We start from the raw sequence: 19990 nt of genomic DNA, 5'->3' as shown, positions 1-19990 counted from the left end.
TAAGCGCTTAAGAAAGACCAACGTTATTATTATTATTATATGGACATAAGGGGGGGATGAAGAAAGGGAGCGAGTCAGGGCGACGCAGAAGGGAGCGGGAGAAGAGGAAAGGAGGGCGCAGTCAGGGAAGGCCTCCTGGAGGAGGTGGGCCTTCGATAAGGCTTTGAAACTGGCGAGTGATCGGCTTTCGGGTGGAGAAGCGGCGCGGCTCGGTGGATAGAGCCCGGGCTTGGGAGGCGGGAGGTCGTGGGTTCCGATCCCGGCCCCTCCAATTATCAGCTGTGTGACTTTGGGCCGGTCACTTCTCTGGGCCTCGGTGACCTCGTCTGGAAAGTGGGGATGAAGACCGTGAGCCCCGCGTGGGACCCCCTGATGACCCTGTATCCACCTTAGCACTTAGAACAGTGCCTGGCACAGAGTAGGCACCGAACAAATACATTATTATGAGGAGGGAGGGCGTTCCGGGCCGGAGGCCGCAGGTGGGCGAGGGGTCAGCGGCGACGTGGGATGGAGGGACAGCGGGAAGTTGAGCATCAGAGGAGCAAAGAGCGCGGGTTGGGAATCCCAGCCCGGCGGTGAGGGTCAGCGAGGGGGGTGTAAGGGCGTCCGGAAAGCTTTCCCAGCTGGGCCACGGGGAGAGGGACGGGGAGGGGGGCGGGATGGATCTAGAACTTCCTTACCCTATTTATGTCGTTAATGAGATGTACAGCGCCTTGATTCTGTTTATCTGCTGTTGTTTTAACACGTTCATCCCCTCGATTCTATTCATTGCTATTGTTCTCGTCCGTCCGTCTCCCCCGATTAGACCGTGAGCCCGTCAGAGGGCGGGGACCGTCTCTGTCTGTTACCGATCTGCCCATTCCAAGCGCTTAGTACAGTGCTCTGCACATAGTAAGCGCTCGATAAATACTGTCGAATGAATGAACGAAGGAACCATCCCCGTCGTTTCTCTGTGCAGCCAAGTCTTACCCACGTACGACAGCCTGGATGAGCCGTCGGTCAAGATCATGAGCTCCATCTTCGCCTCCTCGCTCAACGTGGTCACCACCTTTTACATCACGGTAAGACGCCCTTCGCTCGGTTGTGTTGCTTGAGCGCTTACTCTGAGCCGAGCACTGTACTGAGCGCTTGGGAGAGGACAGCGCAGAGACATTCCCCGCCCACAACGAGCATCCGGTCTTCTCCCCTCTTCCTCGGCCTGCCAGCCGGGGAGTGGGTCAGTTGTATTTTTCTCATTCATTCGTCTGTAGCCCTGCACGTAGTAAGCACTCAATAAAAACAGATGAACGTACGGAACCATAAACGGGACGCATTCCCCGCCCACAACGAGCTTCCGGTCTAGAGCGGGGAGCCCGACGTCAATAGAAATAAATAAAATGACCGATACGGACAGATGAGCGCCTCTCCCCTCCGGGGGTCGGCCTGCCAGCCTCTTAACACCGCGCTCCTCCCTTTTGAAATATATATATTTTTTAATGGCGTTTGTTAAGCGTTCAGTACGTTTTCAGCTCCCAGCCCCACGTTCTCCCCGCCCCCCCGCCCCGTCTTCCCGTCGGGACAGGTAGGATCCTTCGGTTACGTCAGCTTCACCGACGCCATCGCCGGCAACGTGCTGATGAACTTCCCCTCCAACCTGGTGACGGAGATGATCCGCGTGGGCTTCATGATGTCCGTGGCCGTGGGCTTCCCCATGATGATCCTCCCTTGCCGCCAGGCCCTCAGCACGCTCCTCTTCGAGCAGCAGGTAAGGGGCTGTTGATCGAGCGCTTCCTCCGAGCGGCGGGTGAGGGGCTTCGCGCAGCAGACGAGGGGCGGAGCCGGGATTCGCACCCACGGCCCCGGGCTCTATCCGCCGCGCCGCGGGTCGCTTCTCCGCACCTCGGAAAATGAGGTTTAAGCTCACGGTGGGCGGGGAACGCATCCGTATCGCCGCGCTGTGCTCTCCCCAACACTTAGCACGGTTCTCCGCACACAGTAAGCGCGCCGTCGATACGATCGGATGAATGAATTGAATGAATGAATGAGCCCCTCGCGGGACAGGGACCGCGTCCAACCTGATTAGCTTGGATCCTCCCCAACGCTTAGAACAGTGCTTGAGACAGAGTAAGAGCTTAACCAATTCGTTCATTTGTTGCTTTGTCGTATTTATTGAGCGCTTACTGTGCGCGAAGCGCTGTCCTCGGCGCTTGGGAGACTACAGCGTAACGACAGACGGCACGTTCCTGCCCACGTGGAGCTTACGGTCTAGCGGGGGAGACAGACATGAAAAGAAATAGATAAATAAATAGATATTAAATGAAGTACAGGCATATACGTAGGTGCTGTGGGGATGGGAGAGAGGACGAACAAAGTATCGTACTTCCCCAAGTGCTTAGTACAGTGCTCCGCACACAGTAAGCGCTCAGTAAATACGACTGAATGAATGAATGCCCGGCCACTTGCCTGCTGTTTGACCTTGGGCAAGCCACCTCTCTTCTCTGTGCCTCCGTTATCTGTAAAATGGAAATAAAGGCCAGGAGCCCCACGTGGGGCAGCCTGATTACTCGGTGACTACCCCAGCGCTTAGAACAGTGCTTGGCACGTAGTAGGCGCTGAATAAATACCCTCATTATTATTAGTAGTAAGCGCTGAAACAAATACCGTTATGATTGAAAGAGCAAATGAGAGCAGCGCAGAAGAGTGGGAGAAGAGAAGGGGAGGGCTCAGGGAAGGTTTCTTGAAGGGGATGTCCCTTCGTAATTATTATTATTATTATTATTAGCGGGGGGACTGCTTGCCGTCCTGGGTTGGGGGCCGGGGGTGGCGGTAACCGCCATCAAACCCCGGGATCGGTTGGCGTTTTTGTGTCGCGCAGCAGAAGGACAGCACTTTTGCGGCCGGAGGTTACATGCCCCCGCTGCGGTTCAAGGCCCTGACCCTGGCCGTCGTGTTCGGAACCATGGTCGGCGGGATCATGATCCCCAACGGTAAGGCCGGGGAGGGGCAGAGGAGCGCGGCTTCCCCCTTCATCCGGTCGCCTCTCTCGAGCGCCGACCGCGGCGGAGCGGGTGGGTAGAGCCCAGACCCGGGACTCCGTCCGGTCATTCACGCGGTCGGATCTACGAAGCGCTTACTGTGTGCAGAGCACTGGACTGAGCGTTTGGGAAAGTCTAATCCGGCAGTAGAGAGAGGCAGTCCCTGCCCACGGTGGGTTCACCCGTCTGGGCGGGGAGACGGACAGCAGTACGAATAAATAAAACGACAGATGTGGACGTAAGCGGGGCTGGGACGGGGGAGGGCGGAGGCAGCGAGCCAGGGAGACGCGGAGCGGGAGAAGAGGAAGGGAGGGCGTAGTCGGGGAAGGCCTCTCGGAGGAGACGGGCCTTCAGTAAGCCTTGGAAGCGGGGGGAGAGTCGTCTTCTGTGGGATTTGAGGAGGGAGGGAATTCCGGGCCCGAGGCGGGACGCGGGCCGGGGGTCGGCGGCGAGACGGGCGAGACGGGGGCCCGGGGAGGAGGCTGGCGTTAGAGGAGCGGAGCGTGCGGGCGGAGAGAAGGCAGATGAGGTGGGAGAGGGCGAGGGGATGGACGGCTTTAAAGCCGGTGTTGACATCAAATAATTTCCAATCCACGAGAAGCAGAGGGGCTTCGTGGTTAGAGCCCCCGGGCCTGGGAGTCGGAAGGACCTGGGTTCTAACCCTGGCTTGGCCACGAGTCTGTGGTGTGAAGTCACTTCACTCCTCTGGGCCTCGGTTCCCTCTCATCTGGAAAACGGGGATCGAGTCCGAGTCCGACGCGGGACGGGCACCGCGTCCAACCTGATCGGTTTGTATCTACCCCAGCGCTCAGTACAGTGCCTGGCGCGTAGTAAGTACGTAAATATTAACAAAAGAAAAGAAGGAGAGGATTACGAGTCCCACACGTGTCAAGGATGGTTTCTACCCCAGTGCTCGGCGCAGAGTGAGGGCTTGATAAATGCATTGATTATATATAGTAGCAGTAAGTAATAATAATGATGATAGCTGTTAAGTGCTTACTGTGTGCCAAGCACTGTTCTGAGCACCGGGTCCGATACTAATTAATGAGGTTGGACACAGTTCCTGTCCCCCGTGGGGCTCACGCTTTTAAACCCCATTTTCCAGATGAGGGAACTGAGGCCCCGAGAAGCGAAGCGACTTGCTGAAGGTCACGCGGCAGGCGGACGGCGGAGCCGGGTTGAGAACCCAGGTCCTTCTGACGCCCAGGCCCGGGCTCTATCCACTGAGCCACGCTGCTTCTCTAACTATTCAGGCTTAATGTGTGCAGGGCACTGTGCTAGGCGCTCAGTATATACAGCTGACTAGGGCACTGGAGTCATTCACGGCGGGTCAGCCCGAAGGGACCCCAGTGAGCGGGCGTCAGAACATTTTGGGGGGCGGGGGCGGAGGGGTGGAGGTTGGGCCCCCAAAACGGGGCTTCCCTCCGCAGCGGGTCCGGGTCGAGTGCCACGGGAAGGGGCTGGAGAAATTTTCTGCCCATCTCCGAATCCCCCGGAGATTCTGCTGCCCGCCAAACGATGGAATTTGGGGAGGGGCGGGGGCCGCTTACCGGGTGCAGAGCGCTGGACTGAGCGCTTGGGAGAGTCCAAGGCAGTAGAGTTGGTAGGCCCGAGCCCTACCCTCACGGACCTTGTGTTTAAACCCTCTCTCTCTGTCTCTCCCCACCCCCCCTTCTCCCTTTCCTTCTCCCTCTGCCTCTCTGTCTCTCCCTCTCCCCCATCCTTCTCTCTCTCCTTTTCCCTCTCCCTGATTCTCTCTCTGTCTCTTTCCCCTCTCCTTCCCCCTCTCCCTCTGACTCTCTGTCTCTGTCTGTCTCTCCCCTCTCCTTCTCGCCTTTCTTTCTCCCTCTGATTCTCTGACTCTCGGTCTCTTTCCTCTCTCCTTCCCCCCTTCCTCTGACTCTGTCTCTCTCCTCCCTCTCCCCCGACTCTCTCTGTCTCTCCCCCCCTCCTCCTCCTTCTCCCTCTCTCCATCTCCTCCTCCCTCTGACTCTGTCTCTCTCCCTTCTCCTTCTCTCCTTTTCCTTCTTTCTTTCTCCCTCTGCCTGATTCTCTGACTCTCTCCTCCCTCTCCCCCTCTGTCTCTCTCCTCCCTCTCCCCCGACTCTCCGTCTCTCTCCTCCTCCTCCCTCTCCTCCTCCCTCTCCCTCTGACTCTCCGTCTCTCTCTGTCTCTCTCCCTGCCGCTGTCTCTGTCTCTCTGCCTCTCTCTGTCTCTCTTCTCCCCTCGCCCTCTGCCCCTTCTCCTCGCGTCCAGTGGAAACGGTCTTGGGCCTGACGGGAGCCACCATGGGGAGCCTCATCTGTTTCATCTGCCCGGCTCTCATTTACAAGAAAATCCACAAGAAGGCCCTGTCCTCCCAGGTCAGTGACGTTCACCCCCGACCCCACAACCGATCCAGACCCCGGGACCCGCCCCTTCTTCTCTGGCACCCAAGGGCGGCGAGGATTCCCGGGCTGCGCCCGGAAGACCTCCCCCGTCGTCTTGGAGAAGGCGGGGGAGCGGTGGAGGTCGCCCTCCCCGACACCTCCCTCCGCCATCGCGTTTCGGTGCGCTCGGGCCCCGCTCCCACAGAACCAGCCCGGCCTAGTGGCCGGAGCCCGGGCCTGGGAGTCAGAAGGTCGCGGGTTCTAATCCCCCCTCCGCCACTTGTCTCCTGACTCGTCTCTTGGGCGAGTCACTCACTTCTCTGGGCCTCGGTTCCCACATCCGTAAAATGGGGATTGAGACCGTGAGCCCCACGTGGGGCGGGGGACTGTGTCCCAACCCGCTTTGCTTGTATCTACCCCACGCTCGGCCTTAGAACGGTGTTTGGCACATAGTAAGCGCTTAACGAATACCGGCGTTATTATGACGTCTGGCCCATGAACAGATACCACATTATTATCATCATTAGAGGGAAAGGCAGACGTTACTAGAAATAAATGACAGATATGGGCGTGAATGCCGTGGGGCTGGGAGCGAGTCAGGGCGACGCAGAGGGGAGCGGGAGAAGGGGAAAGGGGGGCGCGGTCAGGGAAGGCCTCTGGGAGGAGTCGGCCTTCGCTTGGGCTTGGAAAGCGGGGAGGGGGACGGAGCCGAAGCCCACCCTCACTGCCGGGCGGCCCCTCTGGGTTCCAGGGAGGGCTTTCCGTGTCATTCACTCGATGGTATTTATTGAGCACTTACATCTGGTAGAGCTCTGTACTGAGCGCCCCCTGCCCCCAACGCTTCCAGATCATCCTGTGGATCGGGCTGGGCATCCTGGTCATCAGCACCTACAGCACCTTGTCCGTGAGCGAGGACCGTCAGCCCGGCGCAGAGCGGGACGCGCCCGCCGCCCGCCCGGGAGACGCCAAGGAGAACGTCCGGCCCAACTCGGCCAAGATATCCGGTAAGGCCAGCCCCGGCCCCCCGAAACCGCAAAACCTCTCCTCCCCGGGCCGGCCACGGCCCGAGGCCCCGCTGCGAGTTGGCACCGGGCCGGCCGCCTGGAGGAAGGGCACACGCAGCCAAAACGGGGCCTCTACCAGCGCGGCCCGGGCAGCGCTCCAGAAACGGGCCCTTCACGGCGCTCGGAGGGATGCTGGTCGGTGGGCGCGGCCTTCTCGGTCTCGGGGGGGCCCGTCTGGACCGGAGTCCGCGTCAGCGCCCCGTAACAAAGCCGGGGATCCTTCCTCCGCTCCGCGTCCCGTGCCTTGATTCGTTTCCCGGGGCCGGCGGCGGAGCGCCGGCCCCGCGCCCGTCTCGGCTGCCCTCGCCCGGCCCTCCCTCCCTCCTCCCCGAGGCCTCGTCGTCCACGTCTGCGGCCGTTTTCCGTTGGGGTCGGTCGGTTTTCCACGTGCCAGAGCGGTCCGGTCTGTGACCGGGATTTTGGGCAGCAGCGTGGCTTAGGGGATAGAGCCCGGGCCTGGGGATCAGAAGGTCGTGGGTTCTAATCCCGGCTCCGCCGCCGGTCTGCTGGGTGACCTTGGGCAAGTCACTTGGGTTCTCCGTTGCATCGACCTCTCCCGAGCGCTTGGTCCGGTGGTCTGCACACCGTAAGCGCTCAGTAAACAGCGCTGCCGAGGGCGATGAGGAGGAACGGGAGGGAGGGCGTGGGTCACGCCTGCCTCGCGGTCCCGTGGCGCTCCCCCGACGTCCGAGCCGGCATCTGGCTCGTGGCTCGGCGTCAGCTGCGTGGCCCGCCCTGTCCGTGTTTTGTGGGTCCTTAGGCCCCCTCCCCCGAGTCTCCGGGCCACCCCCGGGTCCCCACCGGTGTGGGGGTCACTTCCCCCCCGGCCCGCCTTCGTCCCCTCAGCACGTGAGGAGAGCCTCCTCGGCCTCTTTGGTCTTCCACGGGCCCCAGACCGTGCAGACGTCCATTAGAGAAACAGCGGGGCTCAGCGGGTAAGAGCCCGGGCCTGGGAATCAGAAGGACCCGGGTTCTAATCCCGGCTCCGCCACGTGCCTGCTGGGTGACCTTGGGCAAGCCGCTTCACTTCTCTGGGCCTCAGTTACCTCATCTCTAGAGAATGGGGATTAAGACGGCGTGAGCCTGTGTCCAACCCGATTGACTCGTGTCCACCCCAGGTCTTAGAACAGTGCTTGGCACATCGTAAGCGTTTAACGAGTACTGTTATTATTATTGATAACGATGATAATAAAAAAGCCACCCAGTGGGCCCCGGGATGACAACTATTGGGACACCACCCTTTCACACGAAGCCCACCTGGCCAGCCACGCTCCGGGTGGCGTCTCCCACGTGGGACCCCCGGCCGGGACCACCGGAAGGTCTCCCGTCGGCGGCCCGCCTCGGGAGGGCGCGAAACCCTCTCAGAAACGCCGCGCGCCGGCCCGTACGGGGCGACTGCGGACGGTAAAACGTCCCCGGGCCTCCCGTGGAAGCGCGGGAAGGCAATTATCCATTTAAAAAAAAAAAAAGCTAATTAGGCCATCGATCTCGGTGTCAGAAAGCGCCCCGTAGGGCCTCACGGGTGGTTTTAAGATTTTGTAATATTTCTCGGCTCCTTAGTTTCACGTTATTTCCTTCATTCTCTCTTTTCCTCTCTCTCTTTCTCACTCTCTCCTTCCTCCCCCTCCGCCGGCCCCGGTCCTCCACCGTGCCGGGTTGGATAACAAAGGCCCGATTCACAGAGGCTTTTGTGCAATCAGTCGCCTTTGCTCCCGACAGGGCTAGAGAAAGAGCTGGGCTCGGGAGAGGGGCCCCGGCGGTTGGGGGCGGGGAGGGCTCGGGGGCCGCCCGGCCACGTGGCCACGGGTCTGGGGAGGGCGGCCCGTCCGGCTCGGGGAGGGGGGCGAAGTCGGAGCGGCGAGGAAGGGAGCTGGAACTCCCTGGGCCCCCCCCCCCCCCGCCCCCTAACCCACCGTCGCCTCGGCCGAATGTGGCGCCTCGCCCGCAGGCCTCAAGAGACGGCTTTTACTGGTTTCCTTTCGGGGTCACAGGTCTCCTCCTCCTCCTCATTTTCCTTGTCCTCCTCATCCTTGTCCTCCTCCCCTTCCTCCCCCATAGTCCTCCCTGTCCCCCCTCCGCCATCTCCACTCCTCATGACCGCTGCCATGTCAGGGGGTGACCGACCCCGAATTCATCTCCCTGATGCAATTCGGGAACCCCGTCCAGCCAGGACCGGGGCGACTCCCTCGCGGGGGCGACCCTGCGCCAGACTGGGGCCGGGGCCTCCCCCCCCCCCCCCCCCGGAGCTAGGTCCCGACGCCAGACGTAGAGGGGCCCCCTCCTCCCCGCCCACCGGCCCCCGGAGGGCCCGGTCCCTCCCCGGCCGGCACCTCATCCGCCTGGGAACGCCATCCGGCGGGGAGGAGCAGCGGCCTAGGGCAAAGGGCACCGGGCCGGGATTCAGGGTCCCGGCCTGCCCTCGGTCGGTCCGTCGATCGGCCGCTCGCTCGGTCGTATTTACTGAGCGCTTACCGTGCACAGAGTCCCGTCCTGAGCCCTTGGGAGAGGACGACGTGACAGTCACTAGACACCTTCCCTGCCCACAACGACCTGACGGTCTAGAGGCGGGGAGGCAGACGTGAACAGAAAGAAATAAATGACAGATCGGGACATAAGGGGCGTGGGGCTGGAAGGGAGAGGTGAGTAACGGGAGCGAGTCGGGGCGACGCAGAAGGGAGCGGGGGAAGAGGAGAGGAGGATGCGGCCAGGGAAGGCTTCCTGGGGGAGATGGGCCTCCGAGAAGGCTTTGAGGGGGAGAGAGTCAGCGGCTACCGGATTGGAGAGACGTTCCAGAGATGAATAGAAATAAAAGAAATGACGGATTTGGACATCAGGGCTGAGGGAGGGGGGGGATAAAGGGAGGAAATGGAAGTGCAGCCCCGCTCGCCCCCCGCTCCTGGTGTCCCCCGGTCTCGGTCCCACTTTACAGCTGAATCTTGGGTTGACCTGTCGGACGCTCCGTCCGGCGTCAGAGCAGCTCGGCCCAGGAGCGGCCCAGAGCCCGGGCCTGAGAGTCAGAGCACCTGGGTTCTAATCCCGCTCTGCCGAGTGTCCTTGGGTGAGTCGCCTCACTTGTCCGGGCTTCGGTTCCCTCATCTGTCAAATGGGGACGAAGACCGTGAGCCCCACGTGGGCCGGGGTCTCTGTCCGACCTGATTAGCTTGGATCTTCCCCAGCACTTAGAGCCTGGCACGTAGTAAGTGCTTAAGAAATACCATTTTTTTAAAAATTACCAAATTTCCTCCTCCTTTCCCAAGGAACCATGTCTGTCGACATCGGTTTGGGCTCCCGGCCGTGAGCTCGGCACACAGCGACCCCCTTCTGTGCCCCCCGTCCTTGGATTTGCTCCCTTTCTCCCCCGCTCCCTCAGTCCCCCGGCCCTTACGTCCACATCCATCATCTTTTCATATTCATGTCCATCTCCCCCGCTTAGACCGTAAGCTCGCTGTGGCCAGGGAACGCGTCTCTTGTATTACCGTCCTCTCCCAAGCGCTTAGGACAGTGCTCTGCCCGCGGTAAGCGCTCAGTAAATACCGTGGATCGATTGACGACGCGACTAAAATCGACCGCGAGACGATTGTGATCGTGACCGGCGATAACCAGCGCCGGGCGGGGGAGGGGGAGACACGCTTTTCCGGATTCCCGTGCTGGAAGCTCCGACGCCAGTATTTAATAACAACAGTCGTGATTATCATTATCGTTTCGGTACTCGTTCTGCGCTTACTGTGTGCGCAAGCGCCGTTGGGAGCGCTTGGGTAGATACGGGTTGATCAGATTGGACGCAGTCCCCGGCCCACGTGAGACTCGGTCTTCAGACCCCTTTTCCCGATGAGGTAACTGAGGCCCAGAGATGTGAAGTGCCTCGCCCAGGGTCGCACGGCGGACACGTGGCGAGGCCGGGATTAGAACCCAGGTCCTGCCTGGGCTGCGTCCACTAGGCCACGCCGCTGCTGCTCGTGCCGTAATGATAATCACGGTATTCGTCAAGCGCTTACTATATGCCAGGCGCTGTAGTAAGCTGCTTCTCTAGAAATCGCTTCAATCACTCATTCACTCAGTTGTATTTCTTGAGCGCTCACTGTGCGCAAAGCGCTGTCCTCAGCGCTCGGGAGAGTACTATGCAACAGTTAGCAGAGACATTCCCTGCCCACAGCGAGAGAGGGGAACAGACGTAGATCACTGATATAACAAATATTATATTAGTGGACGTAATAAACAACAGCCATAGATCCCCATTTACCGGGCGAGGAAACCGAGGCCCAGCCAAGGGAAGGGACATGCCCAGGGTCACCCGGAGGGGCCAGTAGCGGCTCCGGGGTCGAGATCCCGTGCCCCGAGACCTCTCCCGAGCGCTCAGTATAGCGCTCGGCACCCAACGGGGCGCTCAATAAATCCCAGCGTGGCTCAGTGGAAAGAGGCCGGGCTCGGGAGCCGGAGGCCATGGGTTCGACTCCCGGCTCGGCCACTCGTCGGCTGTGTGACCGTGGGCGAGTCACTTCACTTCTCTGCGCCTCAGTTACCTCATCTGGAAAGTGGGATTAAGACCGCGAGCCTCCCGTGGGACGACCCGCTGACCCCGGATCTCCCCCAGCGCTTAGAACGGTGCTCTGCGCGCAGGAAGCGCTTAACAGATAGCAACATTATTATTATTATTACCGTCATTAGCGGCGGAGCGGTGGGTCAGAGGTGCCACCTGGTGGCCGATGGCGGTCACTCACGTGGCCCGAAGCGCCACCCATCCCGTCCCCGGGGTCCGGCGGCGGCGGCGGCGGCCTGGCCCGGTTTCGTTCCCCGAAAAACCGGGGAGAGGGCGGGCTTCCCTTCCGTCCCGGCCGGGGAGACGGAACCCCGCTAACGGCGCCGCCCTCTCAGTCCAGGACCCGGCCGTCCCGGCGGCCGGCGACGGCCGCGAGAAGCCGCGGCCGGCCGGCGGGCAGGACGAGGTGGCCCGGCCGCAGATCGAGGTGCCCGCGGACGTGCCCCAGCGGGCCCCGGAGAAGCGCCCGGAGCCGGAGCCGGAGCGGGAGGAGGTGCAACTGGACCGTCCCGACCAAGGTAGCGCGGGGAGGCGGCCGACGGGGCCCGGGATTCACTCGTTCACCCGTGCGTTTGTATCTACTGAGCGCCCGTCGTGTGCAGAGCGCCGGACCGAGCTCTCGGGCGAGCCCGGGGCGACGGGAAACGGCGCCGTTCCCTGCCCACGATGAGCTTACGGTCCGAGGGGGGAGACGGACGTGAATCGAAATAAATAAATGAGGGGCTGGGGGGGGGGGAGATAACGGGGGCGAGTCGGGGCGACGCAGAAGGGAGCGGGGGAAGAGGAGAGGAGGGTGCAGTCGGGGAAGGCTTCTCGGAGGAGACGGGCCTCCGATAAGCCTCTGAAGGGGGAGAGGGTCAGCGGTTACCAGATTGGAGAGGGAGGACGTTCCAGAGACGAACAGAAATAAATGACGGATTTGGACATCAGCGCTGTGGGGCCGAGGGAGGGGGGAATGGAGGGAGGAAATGGAAGAGCAGCCCCGCTCGCCCCCGGCTCCGGCAGAAGGGAGATGAGGAGAAGTCGGGGCTTAGTCTGGGAAGGCCTCTGGGAGGAGGTGGGCCTACCATAAGGCTCTGAAGCAGGGGGGAAGAGTCACCGTCTGGGGGATTTGAGGAGGGAGGGCGTTCCGGGACGTGGGCCGGGGGCCGGCGGCCGGACGGAGTAAGGGTTCGGGCCTCCCCGGCGTCGGTCCTCGGCTCCGACCGTCCCCCTCCGCCTCGGGTCCGGGTCGGCCTCGGCCGCTCCGACTTGCCGGATGCCCCTTCCCCGCCCCCCGGTCGCGGACGCCCTCAGCCCCCTCCTCTCCCCGGCTCCAGGCATCGCCGTGCCCGTGGGGGAGGCCCACCGCCACGAGCCGCCCGTGCCCCGGGACGAGGTCGCCGTGGACGAGGGCCGGGACGGCGAAGGGCGGAGGAAGGCCGGCCCCCCGCCCGAGGGAGCCGGACCCCCCGCCCCGGGCCGGGGCGACGGAGCCGGGGGAGCCCCCGCGCCCTCCGACAGAAAGCAGCGCCGGCCCGAGAGACAGCCCGGCGCCCGGGAGGACGGGAGGGCCGACCGAGACCCGCCGGGGACCCCCAAGGCCGGCGGGCAGCAGCGGCGGCCCGCCCCGGGAGCCCCGGCCGGCCACCCCGACGAGCGGCAGCGGGCCGACGCGGCCGGAGGAGAGGAGCGGACGGCCGCCCGGCCCCCCGGCGCCCCGGAGGAGTTGGGGCGGCCCCCCGGGACCCCCGGGGCCGGTGAGAATCCCCCCGTCCCGGCCGGGGGGGACGGTGAGAACCGGCCCCCCGCGTTACCCGCGATTAGCCTACGAATGGAGCCGGCCCCCTTCCCCGGCTGTCGAGGCCGACCCGAGGAATCCGGCGGCCCTCGGGCAGCCGTCGAACGGTAGCGCGCCCGGCTGCCGGCCGTCAGGTGGGCCGCCCGGGGGGGGGGGGGGATGGGCACTCCCGACAGGTAACACGTCGTTAAGTGCCCGCCCGACCCCCAGACGGGACCCGTCTTGCATTTTAATCGGGCGAGGCAGTTAACGTGGGCGCGCCGCCACGGGCCTGGGAGGTTGTCAGATACCTTGGTTTTGTTTTGTTTTTTAACGACTTCCCCGGTAATGGTCGGGTCGGACGCAAACGGGGCGGGGGAGAGCGGGAGGGGGACGCGGAGAGTAATTTTAGAACACGTCTGCCGTCTCCTTTCGTTTCTCGGGCGCTTCTTCCTTTTAAATCCTTTTTTTTTGCTCCCGTGTGTGTTTTCTCTCGTCTCCTCCCCCGCCTCCTCGCCACTCTGCCGTCCGCACCGCGCCGATGAAACGGTCTTCCCCGCACGCCCGCAGGTCGGCAGCCTCGGCGGCCCCAGGACGGGCAGAGCCAAGAAGACGCCGGTGGCAAGTTGGAGGGTAAGGCCGCTTCTCGTCGCCGATTCCCACCCCCTCGGGGTTGGTGGTTTCAGGGTCCCCCCAGCCCGGCGCTGGGACCCCTTCCTCTGCTCCCTTTTCCTCCCCCCCACCCCGATCCTCCCGGTCACTCGGTCGACCGCTCCATCGACCGTGTCTGTCGAGCGCCGGCCGCGGGCGGAGCCCCGGACCGGGCGCTTGGGAGAGTCCGGTAGAGTTGGCAGAGGCGAGTCCCCGCCCGCGGAGAGCTGGCGGTCTACTCTGTGCGAAACGCTGGACCGGGACGCTTGGGAGAGTCCGGTCGAGTCGGTAGATGGTGATCCCCTGCCCTCAATAGTAACGACAGTAGTAACAGTAGTCAGTAGTATCGTAGGTTATTATCGTGTTTGTTACGGGATGTGCAGTATATTAACAGTATATTATTGTTATTAATAATGCCGGTATTTGCTAAGCGCTTACTACGTGCAGAGCACTGTTCTAAGCGCCGGGGGAGATACAGGGTCATCGGGTCGCCCCACGTGAGGCTCACGGTTAATCCCCATTTTACAGTCGAGGTCCCCGAGGCCCAGAGAAGCGAAGCGACTCGCCCACAGTCACACAGCTGACGAGCGGCGGAGCCGGCATTCGAACCCGTCGCCTCGGACTCCCAAGCCCGGGCTCTTTCCACGGAGCCGCGCCGCTCATTATGGTGTTGAAGTGCTTACTGTGCGCCAGATCCCGTTCTAAGCACTGGGGTAGATGCAGGTTAATCAGATCGGTCACAGTCCAGGGCCCACTGGGGGCCCACGGTCTTCGTCCCCATCTGACAGGTGAGGGAATCGAGGCTCGGAGACGCGAAGTGACTGGCCCGAGGTCACGCCGCAGCCGGGTGGCGGAGCCGGGATGAGAAGCCGGGTCCTCCTGACCCCCGGGCCCGGGCTCTACCCACAAGGTCACGCCGCTTCAAGGAGCTGACGGTTTACCGTGTGCCAAGCGCTGGACTTGGCAGTTGGACTAGAGTTTTTTGAGGTCTTTTTCTATGGTATTAAGTTCTTATCGTGTGCCGGGCACCGTGCTGAGCGCTGGGGTCGATCCGAGCTAATCGGTGGGACGAGGTCCCCGTCCCACATGGGGCTCACGGTCGGGATCCCCATTTTAAAGGCCCGGGGCTGCTCGGCTTCGGCCCCGCCCCCAGTCGGGGCCGAGTCCCCGGGGATCACTCATTCGGTCGTACGTACCGAGCGCTTCCCGTGTGCAGAGCACTGTACTCGGCGCTCCGGCGAGCCCGACAGAATAATAGACGGACCCGTTCCCCGCCCGTAACAAGCCTACAGTCCAGAGAGGGAGATAGGTGAGAACCGAAAGAAAGAAATGGCAGATCCGGACGCCAGCGGTGTGGGGCCGGGAGGGGGGCGGTGAGTAAAGGGGGCGAGTCGGGGCGACGTGGAAGGGAGGGGGAGAAGAGGGGAGGAGGGCGCAGTCAGGGAGGGCCTCCCGGACGAGGCGGGCCCGCGGGATAGGAGCCGCAGCCTCCCGCCCCCGCCCCGGGGTGGTCCGTGCCTCCGCCGGCGGGCGACCCTCCTCGGTAGCCCGGAACGAGCAGGGCGGAGGGCGGGCACCGCGGGCGAGTCGGTTGCGGGGAGGCCCGGAAGGGGCGGGGGGAGGGGGAAGCCCGGGATGGGAGCAGGGGCTCGACCCTCGGGGGGCCGCGGATACGAGGCCGCGCGGAGCGGGGGACCGGGCGGGGTGAGGCAAAACGGGCAGCTGGTCCAGGCCAAGGCCGCCCCCTCCCGCCCCCAACACTCCCCCCTTGACCGTCAGCTCGTTGTGGGCAGGGAATGTGTCGGTTCATTGTTCAACTGGACTCTCCCAAGCGCTTAGTTCAGCGCTCCGCACACGGTCGGGAAATGCATCCGGACGAATGAACCGACGCCCACCGTCCCTCTCGGTTGGCACGCACAAACTCAGCCTCTTTCGCCCCACTCTAGACCGTCGGCTCCTCGCGGGCAGGGGGCGTCGTCTTCTGACTCCGTTGCGTAGAGAAGCGGCGCGGCCTAATGGGTGGAGCCCGGGGCCGGGAGCCGGAAGGACCGGCGTCCTCAACCCGGCTCCGCCGCTCCCGGGTGACCTCGGGCGGTCACTTCTCTGGGCCTCGGTCCCCTCATCTGGACAACGGGGACGCAGACCGCCAGCCCCACGCGGGACACGGGGGTCCAACCCGGTCGGCTCGTATCCACCCCGGGGGCTGCAGACGGTGCCTGGCGGATAGCGAGCGCTTAAGAAATAGCACGATTAGTATCATTCCGCCGCCCCCTCCCAAGCGCGCAATAAGCGCTCGACGGAAACCATCGAACGACGGATGAAACCCTCCTCTCCGGCCACCGGCCCCTTCGAGCGTGGACCCGTCCGAGAGGCTCGGGAGAGACGGGGGGGAGTGAGCGTGCGTGTGTATTTGCGTGTGCGCCCGTGCAAACCCGGTGTGTGATTTTGGGTCGGAGGGGGCCGCTGTCTTTCTGCCTGCTTTCATCCGGTCGATCCGCCCCCCCGGCCCCGTCCGCTCGGTTCCGCGCCTTTTACCTCGTGCGTTTTGCCGGCGGCCGGGGAACCTTCACAGCTTCCCAATCTGTTTCTCTTCCCAACGCTTCTCCACGGGACCGAAACGGCCGAGATTAAAAAGCTAGTCGCAGGTAGGAGCGCGAGGCCGGCGTCCGGACGGCAGAAGCCGCCCGCCCGCCTCGGGAATCGTGACCCCCGTACTGAGTTCCCGGCCGGTCAGACGCCACCCCGTTCCCCGGGCCGCGAAGCGCGGTGCATGAGCGTGCGTGTCGGAGACCCGTGGCGGGCCGGGGGTCCCGGGTGCCGGGACCGCCGTCCCCCTCGCCCGCCCCCGGCCCGCTCCCCGGGGATCCGTCTCCGACTCGTTCCCGCCCCCACGTCGGACCCCCGAAACGGCCTCCGGTCCGGGCCCCCCCCCCCCCCCCCCGGGAACAGAACCGGGTTGAAACGGGCCGCACGGACCCTGTCCCGCGCGGGGCTCACGGTCTCAACCCCCGTTTTCCGGATGGGGTAACCGAGGCCCAGAGAAGCGAAGCCACCCGTCGGAGGTCACGCGGCCGACGGTTATTCTGGGTTATCTCTTGGGGTCCTGCCGGGACCGGTCGGGCCCCTCCGGCTCAGGACGGATCGAGAGCGCCCCAGGCCGGAGAGGTCACTGAGCGATCTCTCCGTTAATGGTATTTACCGAACGCTCGGTCTGGGCAGAGCTCTCGACCGAGCGCTTGGGAGAGGGATAGAGTTCATCGCAATGTGTCGGTGGTATCTATCGAGCGCTTACTGTGTTCAGAGCACTGGAATGAGCGCCCGGGTGAGTCCGGTACGACAGAGTTGGCCGACACGTTCCCCGCCCACATCGAGCTTCCCGTCTAGGGGAGCCGCGGGGGCGGCTGTTCGAGGGAGGGACGCCGGGTCCTCCCTGGCGCTCGGGCCGGGCCCCGGGAGTCCTCGGCTCCCCTCACCCCCCCCCCCGAAATAGGTACCTGGGGTCTAGAGAAGGGAGGAATCAATTGATGGGATTTATGGAGCCCTTACTGGGTGCAGAGCTCTGGACTGAGCGCCTGGGAGCGTCCAGTACAACCGAGTCGGCGGACATGTTCCCGCCCAACCAGCTTAGAGTCCTTGCTTTTTTTTTTTTCTTTTTAATAGTATCTGTTAAGCGCCTACTATTTATTCGTTCGATCGTATTTATCGAACGTTTACTGTGTGCGGAGCACTGTGCTGAGCGCTCGGGAGAGGACAGCGCAGCAACGGACGGACACATTCCCCGTCTCCGGCGAGCTTACGGCCCGGACGGGGGGAGGCGGACGTTAATGTAAAATAAATAAGGGACGGATGTGCACGTGAGTGGGACGGGGGACGACAGAGGGAGCGAGTCGGGGCGCCGCGGAGCGGGCCGAGCCCTGTCCTAAGCGCCGGGCGAGGGGTTGGACCCGGTCCCGGTCCCGCGGGGGGTTCTCTGTCCTGAGCCCCCTGCGGGGACTGAGCCCGGAGAGGTGAAGCGACTCACCCGAGGTCTCGCGGCAGACCCCGGGTCCTCCCGACTCCCAGAGGCGGGCCCTTTCCCACCAGGCCGCTCCGAGGAGGGGCCCGTGAGCCGGTTCTAGAGCGGCCCCGCCCCGGGCCTGGGGGTCGGCGGGTCACGGGTTCCGATCCCGGCCCCCGCCGCTCGCCTGCCGGGGGACCTCGGGCGGGTCGCTTCCGTGCCTCGGTTCCCCCCGCGGGGAAAACGGGGATGGAGCCCGGCGAGCCCCGCGCGGGGGTCCGATCCGAGCCGCCGGGATCCGGCGCCCAGTTCGGTGCCCGGCCCCGAGCGGGCTCTGAAGAGGCGTCGCCGTCCGTCCCGTCCGTAGATGGGGGCAAGGCGGAGCTGCTGGACCACGCCGTCCTCCTGCAGGTCATCAAGGAGCAGCAGGTGCAGCAGAAGCGTCTCTTGGACCAGCAGGAGAAGCTCCTGGCCGTCATCCAGGAGCAGCACAAGGAGATCCGCCAGCAGAGGCAGGACGATGGCGACGACAAGGCCAGGCCCCCCCAACGTGGTGAGGACCCCCCCCCCCCCCGGCCCCCGCCGTCCCAGATGGGTCAGGCGGTCGAGCGTATTTACCGAGCGCTCACCGTGGACAGAACCCCGGACCGAGCGCTCGGGATGGACGCCCCTCTACTTGTTCTGTTGTCCGTCTCCCCCCTTCTAGACCTCGGGCCCCTCCTTGGGTAGGGACGGTCTCTGTCCGGGCCCGAATTGGACTTTCCAAGCCCTCAGCACGGTGCCCCGCGCGCGGTCAGCGCTCCGTAAATACGCCGGAACGCACGAGAGAACGGTGAAACAGACGCCGGCTGTTAAAGTCGGCTTCGCCTCCTCCGGGAGCACTTCCGGAGCCAAACCTGGGGGAGACGTGGCTTCCCTTAAGGTCCTTATAGTATAGCAGTTGTTTTTCGGCGACGATGACGACGGTGACTGATTATTATTGTTATTCATTCGGTCGTTCTTACCGAGCGCTTACAGTGCGCGGGGCACTGTCCCGAGCCCTTGGAAATAAGAATAAGGTTGGTATTCGTTAAGCGCTTACTATGCGCCGAGCACTGTTCTAAGCGCTGGACGATCCCAACCCGACAGCGGGCTCACGGTCGAGAAGGGGGGATTATTATACGGCGATGATGGTGGTTAATAACGAGGATAATGATTAGCGTGTCTGGTCCAGCGCTCAGTAGAGGGCCCGGAACATAGGAAGCGCTCAGCAAGTACCACGGTTATCATTCTTATTCCGTCAGCGGTATTTATCGTGCGCTTCCCTTACGCGGAGCACGGAACTGAGCGCTCGGGAGGGCCGGCCGACCCGTCGGGACGCCCACGGGAGGCTCGCCCGGCCCCGCTTCGGCTCCCGGTAGCCCGATTCCCTCCGGGCCCCCACCGCCGCCCCGCGTGACCCCGGGTTCTCTCCGTCAACAGCCGACGGGCCGGCCGGACCGCTCCCGCCCCAGAGTAAGGAGACGGAGGTCCGAGACCCGCAGGCCGGGGCCGGAGCCAAGAGGCCGGCGCAGCCGGACGTGGGGGCCGGGCCCCCGGACCCCGAAGAGGGAGGCGGCGGGCCGCCGGAGCCGGCCGGCCCGGGGGACCGCGCCGTCACCGAGCCCGGGCCCGAGCCCGGCCGCCACGGGGCCCGGCTCGACGGAGAGCCGGCCCGGGACGCCCCTCCGGGCGGGGACCGGGAACCGGCGGCGGGGGCCGGAACCGCCGGGGGCCGCCGGCGGCCGGGGAGGGGGCCGGCCGGAGCCCGTCGGACGAAGCCGGGCGCCCCGGGGGGAAGGGGAGAGGGGAGGTCGGGGCCGAGGGGGAGGCCGCCGCCACCGCCCGGAGGGAGACGGGGGCCCCGGGACCCGCGGCGGGGGCCGCGGGGCCGAAGCCCGACCCCCCGGCCGACGCCGGCCGGGGGAGCCGCGACCCCGAGCCGGCGGCAGAATCTCCGGCGCCGGACCGGCCGGCCCCCCGCCGGGCGGAGGCCGAGGCCGCGGGCCGGGCCGCCCAGAGGCGGCCGGCCCGGGAACCCAAGCCGCAGCCCGAGTCGGACCTGCGCCGGAGGCGGCGGGCCCTGGCCGCGCCCGGGGCCGACCCCCTGGCCCCGGTGGACGCGGACCACCTGCGGGAGGTGCTGGAGGAGCGGCTCCACCGGGAGCTCGCGGGCGCCCTTCCCGTGGTCCGCAGCCGCCAGGTGAAGCAGCTGCCGCCCGCTCGGGAGGAGGCCTAGAGTGGGGCCGGGGGACCTCGGACCCGTCGCCCCGGAGCGGACCCCGTCCGTCGGGCCGCCCCGGGGACGAGGGGCCCGCCGGAGCCCGGGGCGGCCGCCCTCCCCGCCCCGGGATCGATCCGTCGCCAACGGTCTCCCCCCTCCCTTCCTCCCCCCACGGGGCCGCGCCCGGCACCCCGTCCTCTCCGGCTCTCCGCGGGGTCGCCGGCCCGCGGCCGTTTTGTCCTTCGAGAGTCTTCGGGGCGAGGCCCCGTCTCCCCGGCCGCACTCTCTCCGGCCAGTTGACTCGCCCGGATCGGACCCCGGCTCTTTTCTCCCTCGGGGCCCGGGGCGTCTCCTCCC

General features: G+C 64.6%; 1 protein-coding gene across 1 annotated transcript in view; it reads left to right on the top strand.

Moving 5' to 3' along the window:
- SLC38A10 (solute carrier family 38 member 10) overlaps positions 1–19648 on the top strand; it is a 32477-nt gene extending 12829 nt beyond the window's left edge. Inside the window, exons 7-19 of the mRNA XM_039911011.1 lie at positions 959–1061; positions 1562–1744; positions 2855–2966; positions 5271–5377; positions 6231–6387; positions 11320–11502; positions 12304–12723; positions 12791–12898; positions 13314–13376; positions 15842–16039; positions 17759–17944; positions 18853–19127; positions 19211–19648. Coding sequence (XP_039766945.1) covers positions 959–1061; positions 1562–1744; positions 2855–2966; positions 5271–5377; positions 6231–6387; positions 11320–11502; positions 12304–12723; positions 12791–12898; positions 13314–13376; positions 15842–16039; positions 17759–17944; positions 18853–19127; positions 19211–19648 — 2533 coding nt within the window. The remainder of the gene's footprint in view (positions 1–958; positions 1062–1561; positions 1745–2854; positions 2967–5270; positions 5378–6230; positions 6388–11319; positions 11503–12303; positions 12724–12790; positions 12899–13313; positions 13377–15841; positions 16040–17758; positions 17945–18852; positions 19128–19210) is intronic.
- Positions 19649–19990: the final 342 nt, after the last annotated feature.

The sequence above is a fragment of the Ornithorhynchus anatinus genome, unplaced genomic scaffold, assembly GCF_004115215.2.
Source record: "Ornithorhynchus anatinus isolate Pmale09 unplaced genomic scaffold, mOrnAna1.pri.v4 scaffold_264_arrow_ctg1, whole genome shotgun sequence".
NCBI classification, from domain to species: Eukaryota; Metazoa; Chordata; class Mammalia; order Monotremata; family Ornithorhynchidae; genus Ornithorhynchus; species Ornithorhynchus anatinus.
The sequence above is the reverse complement of the archived record's forward strand: the minus strand, read 5'-3'. Positions and strand labels throughout refer to the sequence as shown.